The 22,063-nt window shown below is 43.2% G+C and overlaps 1 protein-coding gene across 3 annotated transcripts in view; it reads right to left on the reverse strand.

Annotated features, from left to right (window-relative positions):
• txndc16 (thioredoxin domain containing 16) overlaps positions 1–22,063 on the reverse strand; it is a 269,009-nt gene that overhangs the window by 242,440 nt on the left and 4,506 nt on the right. For all 3 annotated transcript variants that reach the window (XR_013579478.1, XM_078562615.1, XM_078562617.1), the window contains 5 exons: positions 21,327–21,409; positions 20,441–20,514; positions 14,293–14,367; positions 4,992–5,113; positions 1,848–1,938 (listed from right to left, as the gene is read on the reverse strand). Coding sequence is in view for 2 of the 3 variants with exons in the window: in XM_078562615.1 (XP_078418741.1) it covers positions 1,848–1,938; positions 4,992–5,113; positions 14,293–14,367; positions 20,441–20,514; positions 21,327–21,409 (445 nt within the window). In the remaining variant the exon portion in view is untranslated. The remainder of the gene's footprint in view (positions 1–1,847; positions 1,939–4,991; positions 5,114–14,292; positions 14,368–20,440; positions 20,515–21,326; positions 21,410–22,063) is intronic.

Below are 22,063 nucleotides of genomic sequence, written 5' to 3' on the forward strand. Positions count from 1 at the left end.
TCACAACTATCACTGATTGTTGTAAAAACCCATCTGGTTCACTAATGCCCTTTAGGGCAGGAAATCTGCCATCCTTACCTGGTCTGGCCTAGAAGTGACTTCAGATCCACAGCAATGTGGTTGACTCCTAACTGCCTTCTGAAATGGCCCAGCAAGCCAATCAGTTCAAGGGCATTTAGGGATGGGCAACAAATGCTGGCCTTGCCAGTGATGCTCACATTCCGTGAAAGAATTAGAAAAAATCCTATTTACAATCAGAATATAAAAGCTTTCTTTCTCTCTTTGAAAAAAAGAGTAGCTTTACTTCTGTAGCAAGGTTACAAAACTCTGGACTGTGGTGGGCTCAATGTCATTTATTATTGGCTCTACCTTGCATGATGAATTTGCAGTATTTGCTTTAAACGCAAATACTTTATTTATGTATGGGGGTTTTTTTGCATAATTATTCTTGGGATTAAGGGCAAGGCTTGCAAAGGTGTATTTGCTGTCCATTCCCCAGTAGGCCTGAGAAGATGGTGACTGACCTTCTCCTTGAACCACATCAGCTGTTGAGGTAATGGCACTCATGCAGTGGTGCTAAATAAGAAATCCCAGGCTATTGACTCAACAACAATGAAGGAACAACATTACGTCCAATTCAGAATTTGGAGAGGAACTCGAAAGTGATAGCATTCTCATGATATTGCTGCTCTTGTCCTTCCCAGTGGGAGAGGACACAGATCAGCTGCCTCCCCAAAATCCTTCTTTTTATTCTCAGTTATTTACATAATTATAAATATTTTTTTTCTTCCCTTTACTGGCAACAATACATTTGTGGTTCTTATGGACTCACTCAATATTTACTTAATACCAGTTGGACTTTCCAACTTGACTTTAGCAGTAAAATAATATATTATATATTATTTTTATATACATTCACTCCTCATTCATCGGATTTTGCAGTAAAAATATCAGCCAGATTGCCGGCACTCACCATTATAAAAGTGTAAGTCAAACAACAACTTCTGGTGATCACCCAGGCTCTGTTAAAAGCGGAAATCAGGATGTTACAGTCCAAATTGCCCTGCTTCTTCAGTGTCAGTATCTCAAATGCACGGAAGGGCATGAGGTTGCTGTACTTACGCAAGTTACCCACCAAAATTGCCAGAAAAAGTTAGGACTTATCCATGCCAATATAAGTAACTTTTAAATGGGGTAACAAGTCTTAATTACTCTCTGGCACCCAAATTTACAAGTGTGGATTATCACTGTTAGATTTTAATTATTTTGGAGGTTACAATTTTTGTTTAAAAATTTAAACTTTTTCTTTATTCCCATCTTTATTTCCCTCTCTCTATTTTGCTTTCTGACCATTGTATTGAATTAAGGATTCCAACTGACACTTCGTACTCTGCATACTTTTATTAAGAATTATTCGATCTTAAAGACCTTGTTTACACAGGTCCCAGATGGCCTGTAGAGGGTGTCGGATTGAAATGGATTTCTAATCACTGCAAGCCCATCCATAGAAAGCATGTAGAAAGTGTAATAGTAGTGAATAAAGGATTCCAACTGATACTTCATGACCCTTCTTCGTACTCTGCATACCTTATTAAAAATGATTCGATCTTAAAGAGATACACAATTGCTTGTCTTGTTCACACAGATCCCGATGGCCTGTAGAGGGTGCCAGATTGAAATGGATTTCTAATCACTGCAAGCCCATTCATAGAAAGCATGCAGAAAGTGTAATAGTAATGAATAGCATTGTTCGTTTGCCACTGACCACAAAATCTGGGGCAAATGTAATTTGAAACACTGAGTGGTAAGTCTGTCATCACTGCTTTCTCAATTAGGGTCATACTTACTCCATTCCTTCCAAAACACTTTGTTCTGTGGTCAACACAAACTGATACTTGGCACCATAAACAAAAGCAGTTTCCATAATGGCTCTATGTTCTAAGATAAATCATAAATAACACATTATAATTGAAGCATATATACGCACACAATAATAATAATTCTGAAAAAAGTAACCAAATAGAATCTTAGATGCTAAGAAGTGTTCCATTATATGCCTAGCTAAATGTTTCTGATGCATCTTGGCAAAAAGTGCATAGTACTTATGCAGAATCTATCTTTAGCTAACAGACTCGCTACTTGAGTAAAAATATCAATTCCGAGGCCAGGTTTTTGGAAATATTCAAGTAGAATCTTTAAGGGATGCATTAAGACACAAAAACACGATTCAAAGACAAATGCAATCACCTTATTGTAAGATAAGTAATAGTTAAAATGTTCTTTAAAACTTTACTTGCGAATAAAATTTCAGTTACAAAGGAAAAAAAGGCAGAAGTATTTTGTTCTTTCAAAAACATTGAGTAATTTGTGTGGAAATGGAATAAAACAGCACCCAATTAGCAGCTTGACTAGTAATGGTTACAGGTCAGTGTTGTCATTCCATTAGCACAACATTGAGTGGCATCATAGGCAACCATTACAGTCAGGTATTGCAATGTTCACATCAGAATTGCCATAGGAAATGATTGTATACAGGTCTTAATGAGTTTTGGCGAGGAGAGAGAGAAAAATGGAGGATGGATGAATAGATAAATATAAATAATAGAGATGGGGATGAATAGCTGGAGTGTACATGTATTTTTTACTGTTGATATTTAAGTGCCGCATCATCTTTATAGTCAGGAATTCTCTCTCTTTTCGCAATTTATTCTGCTGCTGACTAGCTGTGCAATCCTCAAACATGCCTTTTAATTGTAATGTGATGGTTCTCACTCAACAGATGCATTAAACAGACTCATATTTTATTCATCAATCTCTCCTGTTCAGTGAAAATCCGAATATCAGAAAATAACAAAAAAAATCATGACACCTTTAGTATAGACTTTGATTGTCCATAAGCTTACATGCACAGTATTCTACTGTTAAAGCCTATCCCTGCTTTTGTTTTCCTGGGTAACAAAGAATTGCTGAGCAACACTTGTACTAAAAGCAAGGGAGAAATTTTAATCTCTCCAAAATAGTCAAGGGAGAGTAAAATTAGTTAATATGGAAAACCTGACCCCAAGCCAACTTGAAAGTATCCACTTCCAGTTTAACTGTGGTGGGTATAGAGCATCCGATTAGCCCACTTTGGAAAGGTGGATTTGTGATTATAATATTTAAATAAGGCTCCCTCCCTCAGATTTTGGAAACCACGCTGGCAGGCTATATTTTACAGTGCTTGGGAAATCCAGCAGTTAAAGGGAGCCAAGTGCTGCCTGATCCTGCACTTTAAGATTCCATCCTTGACCCCAAGTGCATAATAGGTCACTACTTGTGATCAAGCAATTATTCTGCCATGATCTTCTGATCTCAATCCCAGTGATCTTCCAACTTCATCCCCTTCATGATCTTGTGACCTCTCGACTGCCAGTCCAATGCCCTCCTTATGCTCTACAATCTTTGCCTTCCTCACCGCAATTGGCCAACCGTCCTTACTATGCCTCAACCTTTCCTTCCATTCCTCCCTCCTCACTGCCACGCTCCAAGCACCCCATCATACACCATTTTAGAACAAGAACACAAGAAATAGGAGCAGGAATTGACCATTGGCCTGTCAAGTCTGCTCTGCATTTCAATATGATCGTGTTGATCTGAAGCTTCAATTCTACTTTCCCACAAGCTATGGACTGTCCCTAGCAGTTCATGGCTGCTGCCTTCCACTGCTGACTTACCTGCCATGCAGTCAGCCAGCCTCTCGGTCTGGCTGACTTCTTGATGAGGAATGGAGTAAAATATGCTAAAATTTGCCTTCCTGGCAAATCTGGGTCTTGCCGCTGCTAACACGCTTGCCCACAAATATTTGGACCATATAATTTGTTTTTGAAAATATGTTTCCATGCAACTTAACAACTTTACACACAGTGAGACATAACAGCTGCAATTTTCTTGGCAGGTTTGATGCTAACTTCATACATTAGGAATTCAGTGGAACATATAACTGCAAACTGTCATTGGGGATGTGGGAAGAAAGGGTGCCAAATAAATTCAAGAGGGACAATATAGGGAAAAGGCTGGGAGTGCTTTGCTAGTAAGCCCACTCATCATTGGTATCCCCTCTCATTCTGTCAGTTTCTTAGAAACAGAAGGTTGACAACAAGGAGGGGACAGTGTTCAAACTTTATCCGCATCACTCAGCCTGCATCAGTTTCGAGGCTCCTGGGATAATGTGAAAGGAGAATAGATAAACAATAGAATGATTGTTTGTTGATTGACAACCACTTAATCACTAAAAGAAAGCAGGAATATTGAAACTACACTGAATTTCTACTTTCTGAATACAGAGGGTAACTTTTGATCAATGTTTAATCAGGACTTGGTGATTTATAGCAAAGCAAACTAATCATAAAGGACAAGAAAATCAGACCAAAAAGCTCAGCCCCACTTTCAATACTGGTGGTGAAAAGGTGGAGCTGAGTATCATTACCATACACTGGAAACTACCAAGTGTCTACAGAGAATATCTACTAGGCACAGCGTGCAAACAAAGAGAAAAGGGTCAAGGATGGAATCTTAAAAGTACTCCAAAGGTGGCAGATGGGTAGAAAAAGAACCCATTGCTTGTGTTATTCTGACTCCATTGAAGCATAGCTTTCCCACAGTGTCTGAGCACAGAGGATTGACAGCGTACAGTGTGATTGGCCATACTGAACATCATGGAGAATTCAAGGACAAGAAGGTCACAGTCATGAAGGATGTCACTAATGATTGTGCCTAAGGTAATCTCTGTGCTGGGACAGAGTGGAAAGCAAGCAATGAGAAATGATACCAGACAATCTTCCTAGCACTGGCTGAAATTGGATTTTATGTAGAATTATATAATGGAAAAAAGCTAAAATAATTAGGTCGTACTCAGAATTAATAACTGTTAGCAGGAATTGTGTGCTTTGTGTCAGAGTGCTTATAAAGCAGTTCAAAAACATTAAACTTTAAGTTATCTTGTTTAACAATACCTGGAACTCCTATCGCTCGTACAAATGTAAAGATGACATCACCTCGCCCTTTCATATTATTTTCAATGTCATGAAGATCCATCAATGAGGATACATATTTTATCTCGTTGAATAGCAAGATACTATAACAGAGCAATACATGGTCAGTCATCTGAGTAGTTCACAATAAAAAATAAAGAGCTTTAACTCATTGAAGGAAATTATTCAGATTCTTTACCATTTGAAATTAAAGAGAAGTAATTGTAAACTTAATAGCCAATATTATTGTGGAATTCAGCCTGGAGGAAGGAAACTCAAAAACACAAAACTCAGAAAATTACTGAAAACCCTCTATGATTTATTTATTATGAGCTGTCCAATACAGAAAGTAATTGCAACGTTACTTAGCAATAAGATGCTGCTTTTCTTTTTAAAAGCAGCATTCACACTGATTTCGAGCTGGTTACTCTGCATGATATCTGACGCACAAATTGTTCTGGGCAATTCAGAAATGTGGATTACAATAAGACTGTTTACAAATAACACAGTATATTAGTATATTCATTTAAAGTGACAGTTAAAAAGCCTCAGGTTCAACTTCATGACTTTGCTGAAATACCTCGACCAGGGTGGTGCCAAGGATACTATAATTGGCCTTGGCACACTGAAATTGAAAAAAGGAGAAACATAGCAGGAGTGTCCAGTCTTGATTACTACAGAGGGCTTCTGCTTGAAAGCTTGATTGCATGCTTCAGGACAAGAATAAGTTCAACTGCAATATTCCCACATAGAACTAGTACTCACTGCACTCATACTTAAAGAATGCTCCTAAGGGGATGATGCCAGGGGTAGGTGTTCCTCACAGAACTGTAATGTAGAAAAAGTCTACCTATAGGAGAGAAGGGTAATTCTAGTTGGACGGAATCATCTTATCATATTTTCTACAAAGGTCCAAGTATTTTTAATCAATCACATTAGTCATACCCAATCGCATTATTATGACTTTCTTAAATGGAGAACTCAATCGCCATCAGGACATTGAACATGCCATCTACACCATCCAAGTGAAAATGCTTCCAACAACCTTTTACGTTATCACACATATATGTCTGGAGGAGAATGCTGATTAAATATGTATAAAATGATAAAGAAATCAAATAATCAGAGTTGAGGAGAACAGCAGAGGGCAATATGTTAAAAAGAGCAAAACATGTCTGGCAATGAGCTTCAAGACCTAATCAAAGTCTGAAAAAAATAACAGAACAATGGTGACCAGTTGAGAACAAAAAAAAAATCAAAATTGCACATTGCATTTAAGGTTGGAAGGATTTGGCTTGCTAAGTAGCCTTTAAACTTGACATTTTTAACTAAATGATGTGTTAGAATCAAGCACAAAAGGGGGAAAAATTGCTTTCACTGCTTATTGTGATTCAATGGAATAGTTCAGCTTTTCAACACCCTGGTCATCTAACTTCCACTTGTATGTCAATTGCTAGCCATGAGATATAACAAATTGTGTAGAATTGTTGTGTACTTTACTGAATAAGTGAGATCGTCTAATCAGAAAAGTGACTCCCATCACTTTCATACCCCAAGATATACTGGTGTTGCCTGTATTTGTGAGCACTATAAATCAATTATGATTATGTTCCCTTAAGTTTTTCAAATATTATTAATTCACTCTCCTTCTCTCACTCAGTGGGTGGAATTTTCCCAGAATTGCACTAAGTGCAGTAGCGGGTGAATAAAATGGAGTCCTACCCACCGACAAAAATGGCGGGTTTTCAGGCCGTATCGTCCCGAGCCCGCCTCATTATTTATTCACTCCAATGAAACACGCCGTTTCCATGGTGGGCAGGCTCTCATTCACCTGCCTGTCATCATCCCACTGTTGCATCATGCCAGCCGTCATCTTTAAAGGGCAGCCGCCAGCAAAGCGCTCATCACCACCAGCTCACCACTGCTGCCTGGGAGACATGGCCAGCAAAGGAAAAAAGACTGCAGCCCCCTGCTTCAACGTCGGATCCCTCGAGCACCTGCTGGATGCGGTGGAGGCCTGCTGGGATGTTCTCTACCCCTGCTCTGGCTGCAAGATGGGTAGCAATGTCACCAACCTGGCTTGGGTGGCAGCAGTGGTCAGTGCAAATACCCCGCAGAGGAGGACAGCCACCCAGTGCCACAAAAGAATGAATTATCTCCTCCGTTCCGCCAGGGTAAGTCACTCTTTTCATCACTCCCAACTCACAAACCCACAAACACATCCACAGGGCTCTCACTCACTGCCAGTGAAAGGAACATCACCATTCACTCCTTCACACACACCATCATTGTCCTCATCCCATCCATGGTACCACTAACCACCCACACAGGCCAGACATACTTATCATCTGGCCCAGCAGGCGTCCTAATACACTCTCCCCATCTCTATTCATGCAGGACAAATTGGCTCACAACAGGAGGGAAAGGTTGCAGACAGGTGGAGGGATGCTGGAGATCTAACTCCTGACAGAATTTGAAAACAGAGCCATCCAGCTGGCTGGCGATGACTGGGACCGGTCCTGTGCTGACGGTGAGGTCGGCGCTGCTCTACCAACTGAGGATCCAGCAGTGCAACATCCATCAGACAACCATGCCGTGAGTGAAGTGTCCTCTTCCTCAGGCCACTGCCATGCACTAATTATCGCCCCTTGCTTTCGCAGGCACATCTGCCAAACAGCTGACAAGAGTCCAGGACCCAGGGCCTCCAATCAAGCCCCGAAGAAACCTCTGGAGAGGAATCTGAAGGCACCCTCCCTAAAGTCCCATCAAAGCGCTCACCCACACCCTCCACCAGTGCAGAGACACACACCTCAGTGGGACCTAGCTTTAGAGTTGCCTCCGGATCACAATCTGATGAGCACATTGCAATTTCTGATCCACAGCAGGCAGAGGCAGGGAATTCCCAGGTCACTGGCACTCGGAGGACTCCTGGAGGCCAGGACGTTGCTGAGTCCAAGTCAGATGATGAGCCTCTGGACTCGGTCATGTCACAGTTGCTGGAGCTGCAAAGGCAAGCTAGGGAACATCAGGAAGGGGTGTTTACTGCACTCTTAGATTGCAAGGCACAATGGAGGAGTCCGTCTATCTTCAGGCTGAGGTGATAACGCCGGCATTGCAACGCACCAAGGTTAACACTGGCAGGATGGTGGCCTCCATGCAGACTTTGGTCCAGGACGTCACTCCTGCACTGCTGCGTGGATTTAACTCCATCGCTGATACTATAATTGGCCTCCAACAGTGTGTACGCAAGAGGGGTGCTGGGCAGCTCAATCTCACTCCAGCTGCCCCTTCCGCTCACGGAGTCAGCCAGGGGCCTTCGGGCACCCATAGAGAGGAGGATCAGCAGGTGCACGCTCCGGAGCCATCCACTCAGGTGACTCTGGGAGTGACCAGCCAATCCGTAGGTCCAGCTTCACAGGCCAAGGAAGGTGCCGCTGCCACACAGGAAGACCCCGAAAGCAGGCACGGCCCACCAAGTCTCAGCCCTCCAGAGGACACCCGTCAAGGTCATCACAGACAGGGTCTCACAGTCAGCAGGCTGCCTCCAACTCTGCTGTGGATGTCCAGGGAGCACCAAGGCGTAGCAGCAGGGTTAGGAAAGTTAGGTAAAAGTAACTCTGGAGTCAAACAATCAAACTAAATTAACAAAATCAGGGATAAAGTAAAAGTAGCCCCTTAAAGGGAAACTGCAAAAACAAAAACAAAATTCAGAGGAAACTCAACAACATTAAATCAAAATGTGATCAAAAGGCTCTATAAAGCACCCCATTCTCCGCGATGCCCATCGAGCACGGAAGGCCTCGATGGTGCCGGAAGACACCCTGTGCTTCCTCTCCAGGGACACCCGGCCACGAACATAGCCGTGGAAGAGGGGCTGACAGTCGGGTCGGACGACCCCCTCAATCGCCTGCTGCCTGGACCACCTTGGCAGGCTCACAAGGAGGTCCTCCTCCCTCTTGGTCCCCCTCAGCACCGGGTTCCTGTAGATCAGGAGCACGGGACTGAAATGCAAACAAAACAGTAAAATGTTTTTCAAATAACTGAAAAGGGAGTGCAGCCTAAGACACCCCATATGCACATGGTCCACGGACTCCACAAGGCCGCAAAAGAGGCAGGCATCTTGGGAGTCCATGAACTGACACATCCTACGGTTGTATGGGACTACTGCATGGAGCACGCTCCACCCCAGGTCTTCGATGGAAAATGGGAGGACACCTCTGTAGGAGGGCCCCCCACTGGGAACCTCCGTCATGGGACGGCACCAAGGCACGCCAGGGTGTGTCTGGGTGCGGGCAAAGAAGGATGTGCAGCAGCACATACAGGAAACCCCACCGCACCGTGCTAAAGGGCACTGAGGGCAGTCCCACGAGGCGACTCAGGTTGTGAGGAACTGGCTCCCGAGGGAGGGTTCAGGGCTTGGGGCCAAAGTAGAATTCTGTCCAAACATGGGTACGTTCACCACCTCGAGACCCAGAATGAAGTCAGGGCCGAGCACAACCGTCCTAAGGTCTTGAATGGCATTGGCCATGAGCCAGACATCCACGGGCGCACAATGCACCAACTCCTGTGGAAGCATCCAGCCCACTCCTCTGCCACCCAGCATGTCCCCGATCCTAATCACCCTGGCAGCCACAGCCCTCTTCAGTGGCTGGTGGAGAGGATGGTGGAGGGACGGATCCCTGAGCAGCGGCTCTCTGACAATAGCCCCTACTCCTGATGGCAAGAGCTGCGGTGCAAGGCAATCATGCTCCAGACTTTGATCAGGTCCTGGTAAAAGACGGGCAATGCCTGCAAGGAGCCACGAAGGCCCCTCAGGTCTACAAACAGGAGCTGCAAGTCATAATTCAGGCCATACACCTGGTGGAAGAAACACGTCGCCAGGGCACACCATCTCGGAGGGGGCTCGATGTAAAGGTATCGCTGCAGGGCCTGTAGGCAGAAAGTCGCCACCTGGGTGCTTAGGCACACCATCCCCTGACTGCCCTCCCTAAGCGGGAGACTCAGAACCTCAGCAGCGACCCAGTGCAGCCTTTTGTCCCAGAAGTTGACAAGCATTCTCTGGATTTTTGAGACAAAATCCAGGAGAGGGGTCAAAGTGACCAGCCGGTACCACAACATGGCAGCAACCAGCTGGATTGTGACCTTAACTCGACCCCGTTAAGACAGCACTCGGAGCAGTCCTGTCCAGCGCTGCAGGCAAGTGGTGACTTTGGCCTCCAGCTCCTGCCAGTTTGCTGGCCAGGGTTCTTCAGCAGGGCAGAGGTGGACCTCCAGGTAGAGGAGGCTGGTCTTGCTCTGGTGAAAGGCCTGAGCTTCTCAGGTAGGGGATCCATCTGCCACTGACCGACTAGAGAACACTTGCCCCAGTGGATCCTGGCAGAGTCGACCTCCTGGCACTCGTGCATCCTCCGCAGGTCAGCCAGGTTGGTGGACACGAGGAGCACGTCATCAGTGTAAGCCAAAAGAACCATTCCGATGCCAAATCTGGACAACCTCCTCCACAAGAGACACAGGAAAGGCTCCATGCAGATGGAATACAATTGGCCTGACAGGGGCAGCCCTGACACACTCCTTTCCCAAAGTGAAGGGGCACCATCAGAGATCCATTAACCTTACCTAGACACTCTGCGGCAGCGTACAGAAGTCAGATCCGGGCAACGAAATGCATCATGAACCCGAATGCTCGCAGAGTCCCAAATAAATACTTGTGCTCCACCCTGTCGAACACCTTCTCCTCATTAAGAGACAGGAAGGCGCTCGACAGACCAATCCTCTGGGAAAAGTGGATGACGTCTGGGACCAGATGGATATTACCGAAGATGGTACGGCCCAGGACTTTGTAGGGCTGGTCAGGATGGATCATGTGGTCCAGCACGGTGCCAAGGTGAGAAGATATTTCCCTGGCAAAGATCTTGTAAACCGTGCCGAGGAGGGAGACCGGGTGCCAGTTCTTAAGGTGAAGATCCCCCTTCTTTGGCAGCAGGGGAATCACGGCCCTGCGCCATGAGAGGTGCATCGCCCCGGTAGCGATACTCTCCCCCAGGGTCCCCACATAGTCATTCCCCAGGATGCCCCAGATGCCCTGAAGAACTCCACAGTTAGCCCGTCCATCCCTGGGGATTTGCCCCTGGAGAGACAGTCGAGGGCGCCAGTCAGCTCCCCCAGACTTATAGAGGATTCAAGCTTTCCGGCGCCTTCCGGGCCGACCTATGGCAGGTCCTCCCACAAAACTCTGCGAGCATCCTCGTTGGATGGATCCGGAGAAAACAGGGCAGTGTAATACGTCTTGACAATGTCCCTGATGCCCTCCGGATCCGAGGCAAGGGATCTGTCGTCGGCCAGCAGCGTAAGGTGCTGCTGACGGTCCCCGTGCCTTTTTTTCCAAGCGAGTAGAAGGGGGAGCTGCGGTCCAGGTCCCGGAGGAACTGGATCCACGATCTCATGTACATGCCGAGAACCCAACAAGTTGCAGGTCCCGCAGCGCGCCCTTCTTCTCTTCGTACACCAGCCACAGGGCCAAGTCCACATCGGGCTGACAGAGACACGTTTCCAGGCCGAGCACCACCTCCTCCTACTCGTCGACCCTGGATTTCCACCTCTTCGTCGACCCCCTCGCGTACTCCTGACAGAAAACACGGACGTGGGTCTTTCCCACGTCCCACCATAGCTTCAAGGAGGGGAAGCCTCCCCGCTTTCTTCTCCAGCTGGCCCAGAAATGACGGAATGAGTCCAGGAGCCGCTCGTCCTCCAGCAACAGGTTATCAGATGGCCAGTACGTGGACCCCATCCGAGCGCAGAATGGAACGAGTTCCTCCCACACCAGACAGTGGTCCGAGCATGGCGCCTGCTGCACAGAAGCCAACGGAACGCAGGACTTGAACGCCTTGGAAATGTAAAGGCGGTCAAGTCTGGACACTCCGACTCCAGGTGACACGAAAGTGGAAAACACTGGAGTCAGGATGGAGATGTCACCAGACATCCACCAAGCCGAATGATCCGTCCAGGTCCCGCAACTTACTCAGACCTAGCGTGCAGCGCTGGGTACCGAGATGATTCTGGGTCCCGAGGGTACAGTATGGTTTTCCTACAGGAAGCACACTGCATACATCCCGTCCCTGAGGACCAAGAAGTTCTGGAACCTGCGCTGTGCGTCCCTGCTGCCGTTTATGTTGAGGCTAGCTATAATAGTCTTCATTGTCAGAAGTATGTGCTACCAGCACCGTGCCTAGTGTAAGGGGAGGACTATTTTAATCCTTCCTCTCGCAGCACGCCCTCTTTAGGTCTTTCTTCCTCCCCCTGCCGCCAACTAAGCAGTTGAACCAGAGTCTTTACTTTCCCCCAGGCACCCACCTCCAGCACAGCAATCCTCCCTCTCTGGCTGTAGTGGAGTCCTCTCTCTTGGCTCTCCTCGAACTCCTACTCCCAGGCTCTTCAGGCCTTGCTGGCCCAACACTGTAACAGCAGGTTGTAGAAGTCTCCAAAAAGAAGACAGTCCAACTCCCAAACTCCTTTCTCCTCCTAATGGGCAAGACTTCTTCCTCCAGGTGAAAGCCAAAAAGAGAATCCCCAGTAGCAGCAATCCAGAGACAGAAACCACAGGAGCACCAAGCACTACCCACTCCCAACTGCAGCTCAGGCAGCAAGGTGCACCTGAGCCCAATCAGGAAGCAGTAGTTGCACAGCCTGGCCATGGGTGTTGTTCACTTGTACAGACTGTTCACTATTGTCAATAAACTCCTAAGAATGTCTCCCTGCCTGTGGCTCCTTGTTCTGATAAGCATTGTTCTTGTCACTCAGATGTGAATCCTTTCTGCACAAGATAAAGATAAGTGAGGTCATATTTGGAGGTAAAAACAAAATGTCACCATCTGGATAGCTCTCTGCAAAAGAGTGTGGATGTCCAGGTGCATTATTGATGATTAGTAGGACCTTGAAAGACAGGTTCTTTTCGCTCAGACAAATCCTGACCTCTGGAATAAAGCAATTCTCAAACCAGTCTTCAAATGCTACTGCTGTAACTCAGGCATTGCTGTTAGCCTCCTAAAAGGCTGGCAGATGAGATTTATTTTTCCCCTCTAAATGCTCAAGGGTTTTCTGACCTATAAACCAGCATTGATTTACATTTAATACCAGCTGCATTGAGACATAGTAGAAGTGTTACCCTGTCCTTTGTTGCTTCAAAACCAGGAGTTGTCCTTTCTTCTTTCAATATGTAGGTCCTATTTGGTATTTTCTTCCAGAACAAGTCAGTTTCACCTGTGTCAAAGACCTGCTCTGTCTGGTAGCCTCTCTCCTCAATGTATTCTTGCAGCACCTTGGGAAACTCTCCTGCAGCTGCATGGTCAGCTGATGCAGCCTCCCCCACCAATTTCACATTCTGCAGCCCAAAATGTTTTTTAAGGTACTCAAACCATCATGCATTGGCTGAGAATCCTCTGGAAGTCAAAGGAGAGGCACCTTCTGCACCACCTACATCATCACTATTATTACCAGTGACACCAGCACTACCCTCTTTACTACTTTTTGTGTGTTGGTACAATTCAAGTGTCTATTTCTAATGATTGGACCATTAACTGGGGTCCTCCTTCAACGCTGGTGCTCTTTCCACGTGCTGAGTAACTTCTCCATTTCCTCTAAGTGTGGGTCTCTCCTACTTACAAAAGTTAACCTGGTAGTATGACTATCAGAAACACTAACACTGGCCCTTAATTTTTCTTCAGACTGCCTAATGTGCCCAATTGTGGATTCAGTGAGAGAGTATTCCCCGGCCAACATGATGGCACTTGTACCATTTTTCAGTCTATCTAAAAAGATTGGGACTTTTTGTGCAAGTGTCATCACTTTCCTGGGACATTTTCTGCTTGGCTCTGACTCAGCCATTTTTAGTAAAATGCTGCACTGAACCTGTACTGCAAAATACTGATTGGAAGTTACAGTACTATATCCTGTAAATCACAGCAAACCATGTGCAGTTAGAGATGGCACATGTGAAGTATGCACTTCCTATGGAGGAAATACATCACAGAAACTTTTTTTTATGGCTTCTAAGTGCTGGCTTTTCTTTATTTCAGGACCAATATATGTTCAAGTAAAAACTTTTAATGCTTAAATTGCAAAAGGGTGAAGATTTGGTGGCGCAATGGCGATTGTGTGTACAAGCACTTTCGCTTGGGTAAAAGAATTGGCGAAAGAAGAAGTCGCAAACAGCAGGAGTTTACTGTTAATTTCACTAATTCCATTAGCTGAGTTTAAAATGGAACAAACCACTTAATAACATACTTACAATAATACATTTGCTACAATTGCATCCACATCAAATAATGTATCAGTTGCAAAGCTCCTAAGCATTATATTACCCCTATTAAAGAGAAAAGAAACAAACAAGTTTCAATTAGCAATTTTCATTATTTGGAACTACATGAAATATCAGATTTAATTGTGATAGAGGACAGTACAACTACAAGTAGGATATTTCAACAAACGGAGCCACAATCAGCCACAGGTCTTGTTGACTGTTGCTGTACATTTCCTCAGTCATATTTAGGTTTCCATTATAGGTTATTATGCATAATAAGGGGCAAAGAGAAAATGTGAGATGTATTCAGAAATGGAGGCAAGCCATTTTGGGAAAAGGAGATTTCTTCTGGACGTGCCACATGTTTGACATGTGTGGAAAACTCATCACTACAATTAAGAGTCTCCAAACCAAGGTGGAGAGAAATACACAGAAGTAGAGGCTCCATTCACCCAACTTGGGGTGCATAGTCTTGGAAGGCCACACAAGCCCATGTACTAAATGCTATAGAACTTGCACCAAAGCCGAGGGTTAGGGATCATTGTGTGTGCGCGCGCATGTGAGGATATTGCTGATACTTAACCAGCTAAAACTGCAGTGTACGTGAGCACTGGAAATCATTCCTCTCCTTCACCAGCTAAGGCTACCCTACCTTTTATAGAATCGGCTTACTAAGTTATCTGAGAATAGTGGGATGAGTTCCAGTGTCAAGTCTACCCCTATGAATCTCATCATGGACCAGAGCTAACTATACAAATCCAAAGCACCACACAGTCAATGAAGTGCTTCTGAAATGTAATCGCTGGTTTAATGTTAGGAAACACTAATTGGCTTTTTTTAGAGCTAACATTCTTCAATTTTGTCCCTCACTGGGCAGATAGATAATAGGTTTCAGAACTCTTCATAAACAAATAATCGTTTGGTAGTACAGAACTTGAGTATCACTGAAAAAAAGAGACACGCTATCAAAGCTTTTCGTCATGCACTCATCAGGATGGCTTGAAGGAAATGTCAGCTATAACAGTGAACAACAATTTATACTGCATGAGAAGAGAGTGTCGATTGATTTGCAATTGGACTCTGGTTGGTAGACACGCTGCTATGGAGAATGCCCAGCTTTGTTCAAATTCAAATCTGGCCGGTCGTCTTGGATTGGTCAAGGCATTGCCCTGGGGAATGAACCAGGGAATGACTGTTCACTAAGTTTTTGTTTAGTTGAAATAGGCACAACATGTGGACATGGGCCTTCTGTCTGGAAGGGACAGGACCCTACGTGTGAGTATATGTGGCTTCTTGAATGCGTGGATCAGCCACACTGCAAGCCCGACTGAATCTTAAATTGGTTTTCAGTGTAATTCTTAGCACAAGATGTGATTAAATGTGAAGGATTGTGTGAAGAATTGCACTGAAAACCAGTCATTATCTGGTTCATTCCCTAGGGCAATCCTGTTTGAATTTGAACAAAGCTGGGCAGTTAACTGTTCCATGCTGCATTCTTCATGGTAATGCCTCCACCAATCAGAGTCCACTTGTCAACCAATTGGCACTCTCTTTTCATGCAGTATAAATTGTTTCTCCCCATTACAGTTGGTAATTTCTTGTGAGCTATCTTTATGAGTGCATGGCGTATCTCTCTATTCAGCAATCTTCAGAAACAGTTTATTGTGCACATAATCATTATGAAATGTTTGTGCTACCACCATCTTCCTGACTACAGCATGGACATATATCCAATATAACTGATGCTGTAGGTGCAACATGTTGTCTCTCTGCAATTCAATTGTGGTAAACAATGAACCATGGCAAAATCACCACCTTCTTGTCTACAGCCTCCTGAAAGCAGTACCCAGCACATGTTGTCTCAAGCCTTTGTTTACAGCTCAGCTATAATAAGATGCATCCATCCTCAGCACCAAGCAAAGCATGTAGCTCACCTGTCAACATGTGAGTTACTTTGATGTCTTAGATATCGAAATTGAGTGTCCCATTCCATTATCAACTGCTTAATCCATGTTCTCATGTGAGCAGTTTGAAAAAGATGTGCCACTGTAAGATTAACTCTCCTCTGAGGGTGATGAGCGACCATAAGGTAAGAGCCTTCCTTCCACTTTTGTCACAAATGCACTTCACAGTTAAGTAATGGCCTTGCACATGAACTGAATGAAGCCATTCCACTTAATGGCTATGAATGAAAACTCTTCTTGCTATCTCTTAACCAGCTCAAGTTTAACCAACATCAGAACTTTGCCGTAACAGAAGAAAGATGAGAAAGACCACAGCACTCTTCAGTCCTGTGTGATCCTGATCCTCAACTATATTCATCAACCAGAACCTGAATTGAGGCCAATGATCTCTCTACCTGCAAATCAATATCTTTGACATCCCTCTTCAATCATGGAAAGGCTATAATATAGCACTGGAAATATGACAGCCAACCTCACCAGTTAACCTGTTCAGGATGGTGAATTAAGAACAACAACTGGAGCTCAATCACAACTCTCACAGCAAGTGTCATGATCTGAAATTTATGCCATGCAGTCTGTAACAGGTAAACAATACCCTTTTACCATAATATTTCACAATAAAGGTTGCAGGAGCTGTCCATCATACACTCCTGCTCACTCCAAAAGATGGAAGGCACAAAGCTACCAGATTGTATAATTCAGGGTAAAATTAATGTCCAGATTTAAAATTCAAAATACTGAATTTACAATATACCTGAAACTGACTCAAAAGTAATCTGGCATCTGAAATCTTAAATGTGCTTTTCAGAATCTTAACTTTGACAAATGTAACTTGGGCACATTTTTCACTCAATCAAGTATTATAATGAAGCAGAGAAATTGGGAGATCCAGCTAAATTTACACCATTCCAAGCAACCTTTCAGCGCACATCATTGTCGTAGCAATCTCTTCATACTAGACATTCAAACATGTTATTCAATTTTATCTTTCAGACAGATACAGCTGTAATTCACAGGTTTTCTGCGTTCAATTGCTTTTGACATCTGATATATGTCAAATATACTCATGATTCTCAAATAAATAACTTAGCACTAATGTAAAATTGTAAGCATATATATATCAACAGCTGAAAAACATGACTGAAATTAACTTGCTAGTGGAGACAATTAATGGCACTAGCCAGCCACTCCTCTCAAAACTAAGTTTTAAAAATTTATCCCCTATGACAACTTGCCTAATTAAGATGGCAATAAGGAGACACGTCAAAGCTTTTTGTCTTGCACTCATCAGGACACTTCGCAAGAATACTAACATAAGGAGAAAACAACAATTTATACTGTATGAGAATAGAGTGCTGATCAGTTGGTAAGTGGACTCTATGGTTTTCCCCTTATATTGGTGTTCTTGCAAAGTGTCCTGATGAGTGCAAGACAAAAAGCTTTGATGTCTCATTTTTCAGCAATACTCAAGTTCTGTACTACCAAATAACTAATGGCAATAATGATATTAGACCTGACCTCAGCATCCTTGATCTAAAGAAGGGAATATAATTAGTAAGGATTTATGGTCCTGGTCATTGTGTCAAAGTGCCTTCTGGAAAGTTTGTTTATTTGGACATCTTAGGAGTACGGGATCATGCTCAAACAATCTGCTGTTATTCATTAGGCTCATATAAAGAAAGCCAGCAATGAGAAAGTACTGATAGATGGCTAGTGCTCATTGAACTATATCCTAAAGTTATAGAATCATAAGTTATAGAGTCATCACGAGTCAGAAGGCGGCCATTTGGCCCATCAAGTTCATGACGGTTCTCTGTGGAGGAATCCAGACAGTCCCTAATTCTGGTCCCTGATTCTGATGAAACGTCACAGACCTGAAAAGTTAACATTGTTTTTCTCTCCACAGATGCTGCCTGACCAGCTGAGTATTTCCAACATTTTCTGTTTTTATTATAGTCAGTCACAATCTATTCCCATAGCTCTGTAAGTTTATTTCCCTCAAGTGGCCATCGAACCTCTTTTTGAAATCAATGATCATTTTGGCTTCCACCACCCTCATAGGGCATTACCACTGTCTATGTAAAGGAATTCATCTCCCCCCTCCCCCACTACCTCTGGCCCAAAACCTTAAATCTGTGATCCCGAGTCCTTTTACCATCAGCTAATGAGAACAGCTTTTCATTGTCTACCTTATCTAAGCCTTTATCAAATCTCCCTCAATTTCCTTTGCTTCAAGGAGAAAAGCCCAACCAAACCTTGCAGCTAAAATCTCTTTCCTCTGCATCCTCTCAATTGCCCTCACATCCTTCCTAAATTGCAATGACCAGAACTGGATGTATTACTGTAGTTATGGCCTAACCAGAGCTGTACAGAGGTTCAGATTAACTTGCCTGCTTTTGTACTCAATACCTTTATTTATGAAGCCCAAGGTCCCATATGCTTTGCTGACAACTCTCTCAATTTGTTCCATCACCTTCAAAGATATATGCACATGAACCTCCAGGTCCTTGTGCCTTTGCAGATTGTTTGGAACCATGCCATTAAATTTATATTACCTCTCCCTATCCCTTCTGCAAAATGCATCACCTCACATTGTTTTCGGGATGGGCAATAAATGTTGGCCTAGCCAGCGATGCTCACATCCCATAAATGAATTAAAAAAAGCTTCTCTGTATTAAATTCCATCTGCCACTTGTTTGTCCATTCTGCTAGCCTATCTGTGTCCTGCTGCAGTCGATTAGTATCATCCTTACTGTTTGTTGGTATCATTGACAAGTTTTGAAATGTTACTCTGTATTCCAAAATGCAAGTCATTTAACTATATCAAAACAGCAGTGGTTCTAGCACTGATCCTTGGGGAAAACCACTGTCTACCATTCTCCCGGCTGAAAAATAATCATTAACCGATTCGCTGTTTTCTGTCCTTCAGCCAATTTTTTATCCAAGCTGACACTACCCCTCCTGTTCCATAAGCCTCAGTTGTGTTAACCAGCCTTTTATGAGGTAATTTGTCAAATAGTTTCCTAAAATCCAAGTAGACAACATCCATTGTATTCCATTCAAGAACCTTTCCTGTTACTTCATCAAAAAATTCAATTAAATTAGTCAAGTATGATCTAAATTTTATAAATCCTTGCTGACTCTCCTTAATTAACTCAAACCTCTCCAAGTCCCTGTTAATTTTTTCACTAATTATTGTTTCTAAAACTTTATTCACCACTGATCTTAAACTTACCAGCCTGTAGTTACTAGGAGTGTCCTTACATCCTTCCTGGAACAAGGGTGCCCCATTTGCCATTCTCCAATCTTCTGTCACCTCCCCATCTCTGGGGAAGATTAGAAGATTATGACAAGCCTTCCTGCTATCTCCACTCCTACTTCCTTTAGCAACGTGAGATGCAAGCCATCCAAGCCAGGCAACTTAACCATTCTGAGCATAGCCAGCCTTTCCAGTAAATCCTAACTATTAATTTTCACCCCGTCCCTTGCTTCTACCATCTCAGCTACTACTGATATTTTGTCAGCACCCTCTTCCTTAGAAAATACCGATGTAAAGTAGTTACTAAGTATTCTAGCCTTGCCTGTGTGCTAAGCATCGATCACATTTTTCCCCTCATAGGCCCCAACTTGCCTCTTACTCCCACTTACTAACAGCATGCCAGATGATGATTTTTGGGTTCCCTTTTATGCCATTCTATTCTCATATTCTCTCGTAGCCAGTCTTACTTTCCTCTTCACTTCCCCTCTCAACTTACTGTATTAGGCCTGGTTCTCACTTGAATAATTCACCTGACACGCATCATTAACCCTTTTTTTGTTTCATCATACTGTCTATCTCCCTCATCATCCAAGGAGCCCTGGTTTTGGTTCCTCTGCCTCTCCCTCTTGTTATGTACCTAGCCTGTCCTTAAACATCTCTTCCTTAAAGATCACTCATTGTTCTGTTACACCTTAAAAATAACCAATATCAGCAAGGTTTCTCAGGTGTTTCTAGTCTTATCAGCATCCTCCTTGTTGCTTATATGGAACACAACTGCATTCTCAATATATTTAATCATTATAAACTGCCAAGGAATCAAAAAAAATAAGTTGGAGTCAAAGTAAATAATAGAAATAAAAACTTTCTGGTACTTGATATAGAAAATAATTATTATAAATATATGTTAATTTACCGGAAAAGATACGCTTTCTTCAGTACATCTTCATTTTCACAATATTTTGGTACTTTTTCTGTGGCACAATTAACCTACAAAAAGGGGCACAGCATTTTAATGGGATAATGTAACACAGAAAATATCTACAAATCTAACACTGCCTTCATTTCAACACTTTTCTCTCACCAAAAATTGCCCAGCCAATTATCTTGTCCCCTCCTCTGTGGATCAAGTCCATACAGATGCTAGCTTTTTTTATATAATTCTTCAGGATGTTGGCATTATTGACCACACTAACATTTAGTGCCCATCCTTGGCTGTGCTTGGGAAGGTGATAGATGGCCTTCCTCTTGATCCTCCGCAGTCCATGTGGTGGATCTTTATTAGGAAAGTTGTTTTCCTCAAGCCTCTTATAATTTTTTTTCTCACCTTCTCTGCTTTGGCTTATTATTAGAGGCAGATGCATCTAAACTCCAGCAATAGCACCAAAAGATCAGCATAAAAGCAACTCAGCCAGCACTTCCACCATTTTTCATTCTCAGCAAGCACCCTTTAATCAATGCCTCCATAGGTCAAGATGCTTGGGCTTTAAAACATAAGCATGTACAGTATAGAATGAATGAATCAGTAACCAACAGCCCTGTAGAACAGCCATTAGGGATGCAATGTAATGCACTGCTGTAATACTCAGATGGTTGCATTTCTTCTTGCATTGTTTTAAATAATTTCCATTAATATTTAGCTAGGTTGTCCTAAAAATTGAGAAGATAGAACTGAGTTTCTCTCCCCATGACCCTCATTTTTGCATATATAGCATCTCAAAGTGGTATGCAAGCTGTCCAAGCCAGCTCTCAATGGCAGACCATGTTTTAAAAGATGTTCCATAGAAGGAATTTTAATTCACCTGAGCCACTGTGATGCCATACTCTCCAAGTGATTCTGAAGATTTTTCTAGTTGTTGAAGGAAAAGTCTGATTGACGGGTTGGCTGAAACATAGAAACAAATAATACTTTTAGTATTTTGAACTGAATGTTTATTTTTGTAATTCTTCTAGAGCATATGGGAGGCCAAAGATAAACAAATGCTAAGATTTTGCCTCGCTCTTACAAAAGTTTTACTTGTCCTTACTTAATTTCAATTTTGTTGATGTAACTTGGAATAGCTTGATACTGTTTTCAGTAAGTGGGAAAGGGAATGAAGAAAAAAAATAAACTTATAGTAAATTGGAGCCTTTCATGTTCTCAGAATATTCCACAGCAAAGTACTTCTTGTAAATAATCAGTGACAACTAATATATGTACAAAAAGCCCCACAAACAGCATTGTGATGATTAACTAGATAATCTCTTTAGGTGGTGCTGGTTGATGGACAATTATTAGCCAAGACCACAACTTGCATTTATATAGCACCTCTAAAATAGTTAACAATCCCAAGGCATTTCACAGGAACATTTTCAAACAAAATTTGATGCAGAACATGTACAGCAACAATTTAAACTTATGTAGGGCCGTTAACATAATAAAATGTCCCAAGGTGCTTCACAGAGGCATTATAAAACAAAGTCTGACACTGAACCATAAAGAAATTTTAGGATAGATGACCAAAAGCTTGGTCAAAGAGGTAGGCTTTAAGTGATGCTT

This window comes from Cetorhinus maximus, chromosome 18, assembly GCF_964194155.1.
Source record: "Cetorhinus maximus chromosome 18, sCetMax3.hap1.1, whole genome shotgun sequence".
In the NCBI taxonomy this organism is placed as follows: Eukaryota; Metazoa; Chordata; class Chondrichthyes; order Lamniformes; family Cetorhinidae; genus Cetorhinus; species Cetorhinus maximus.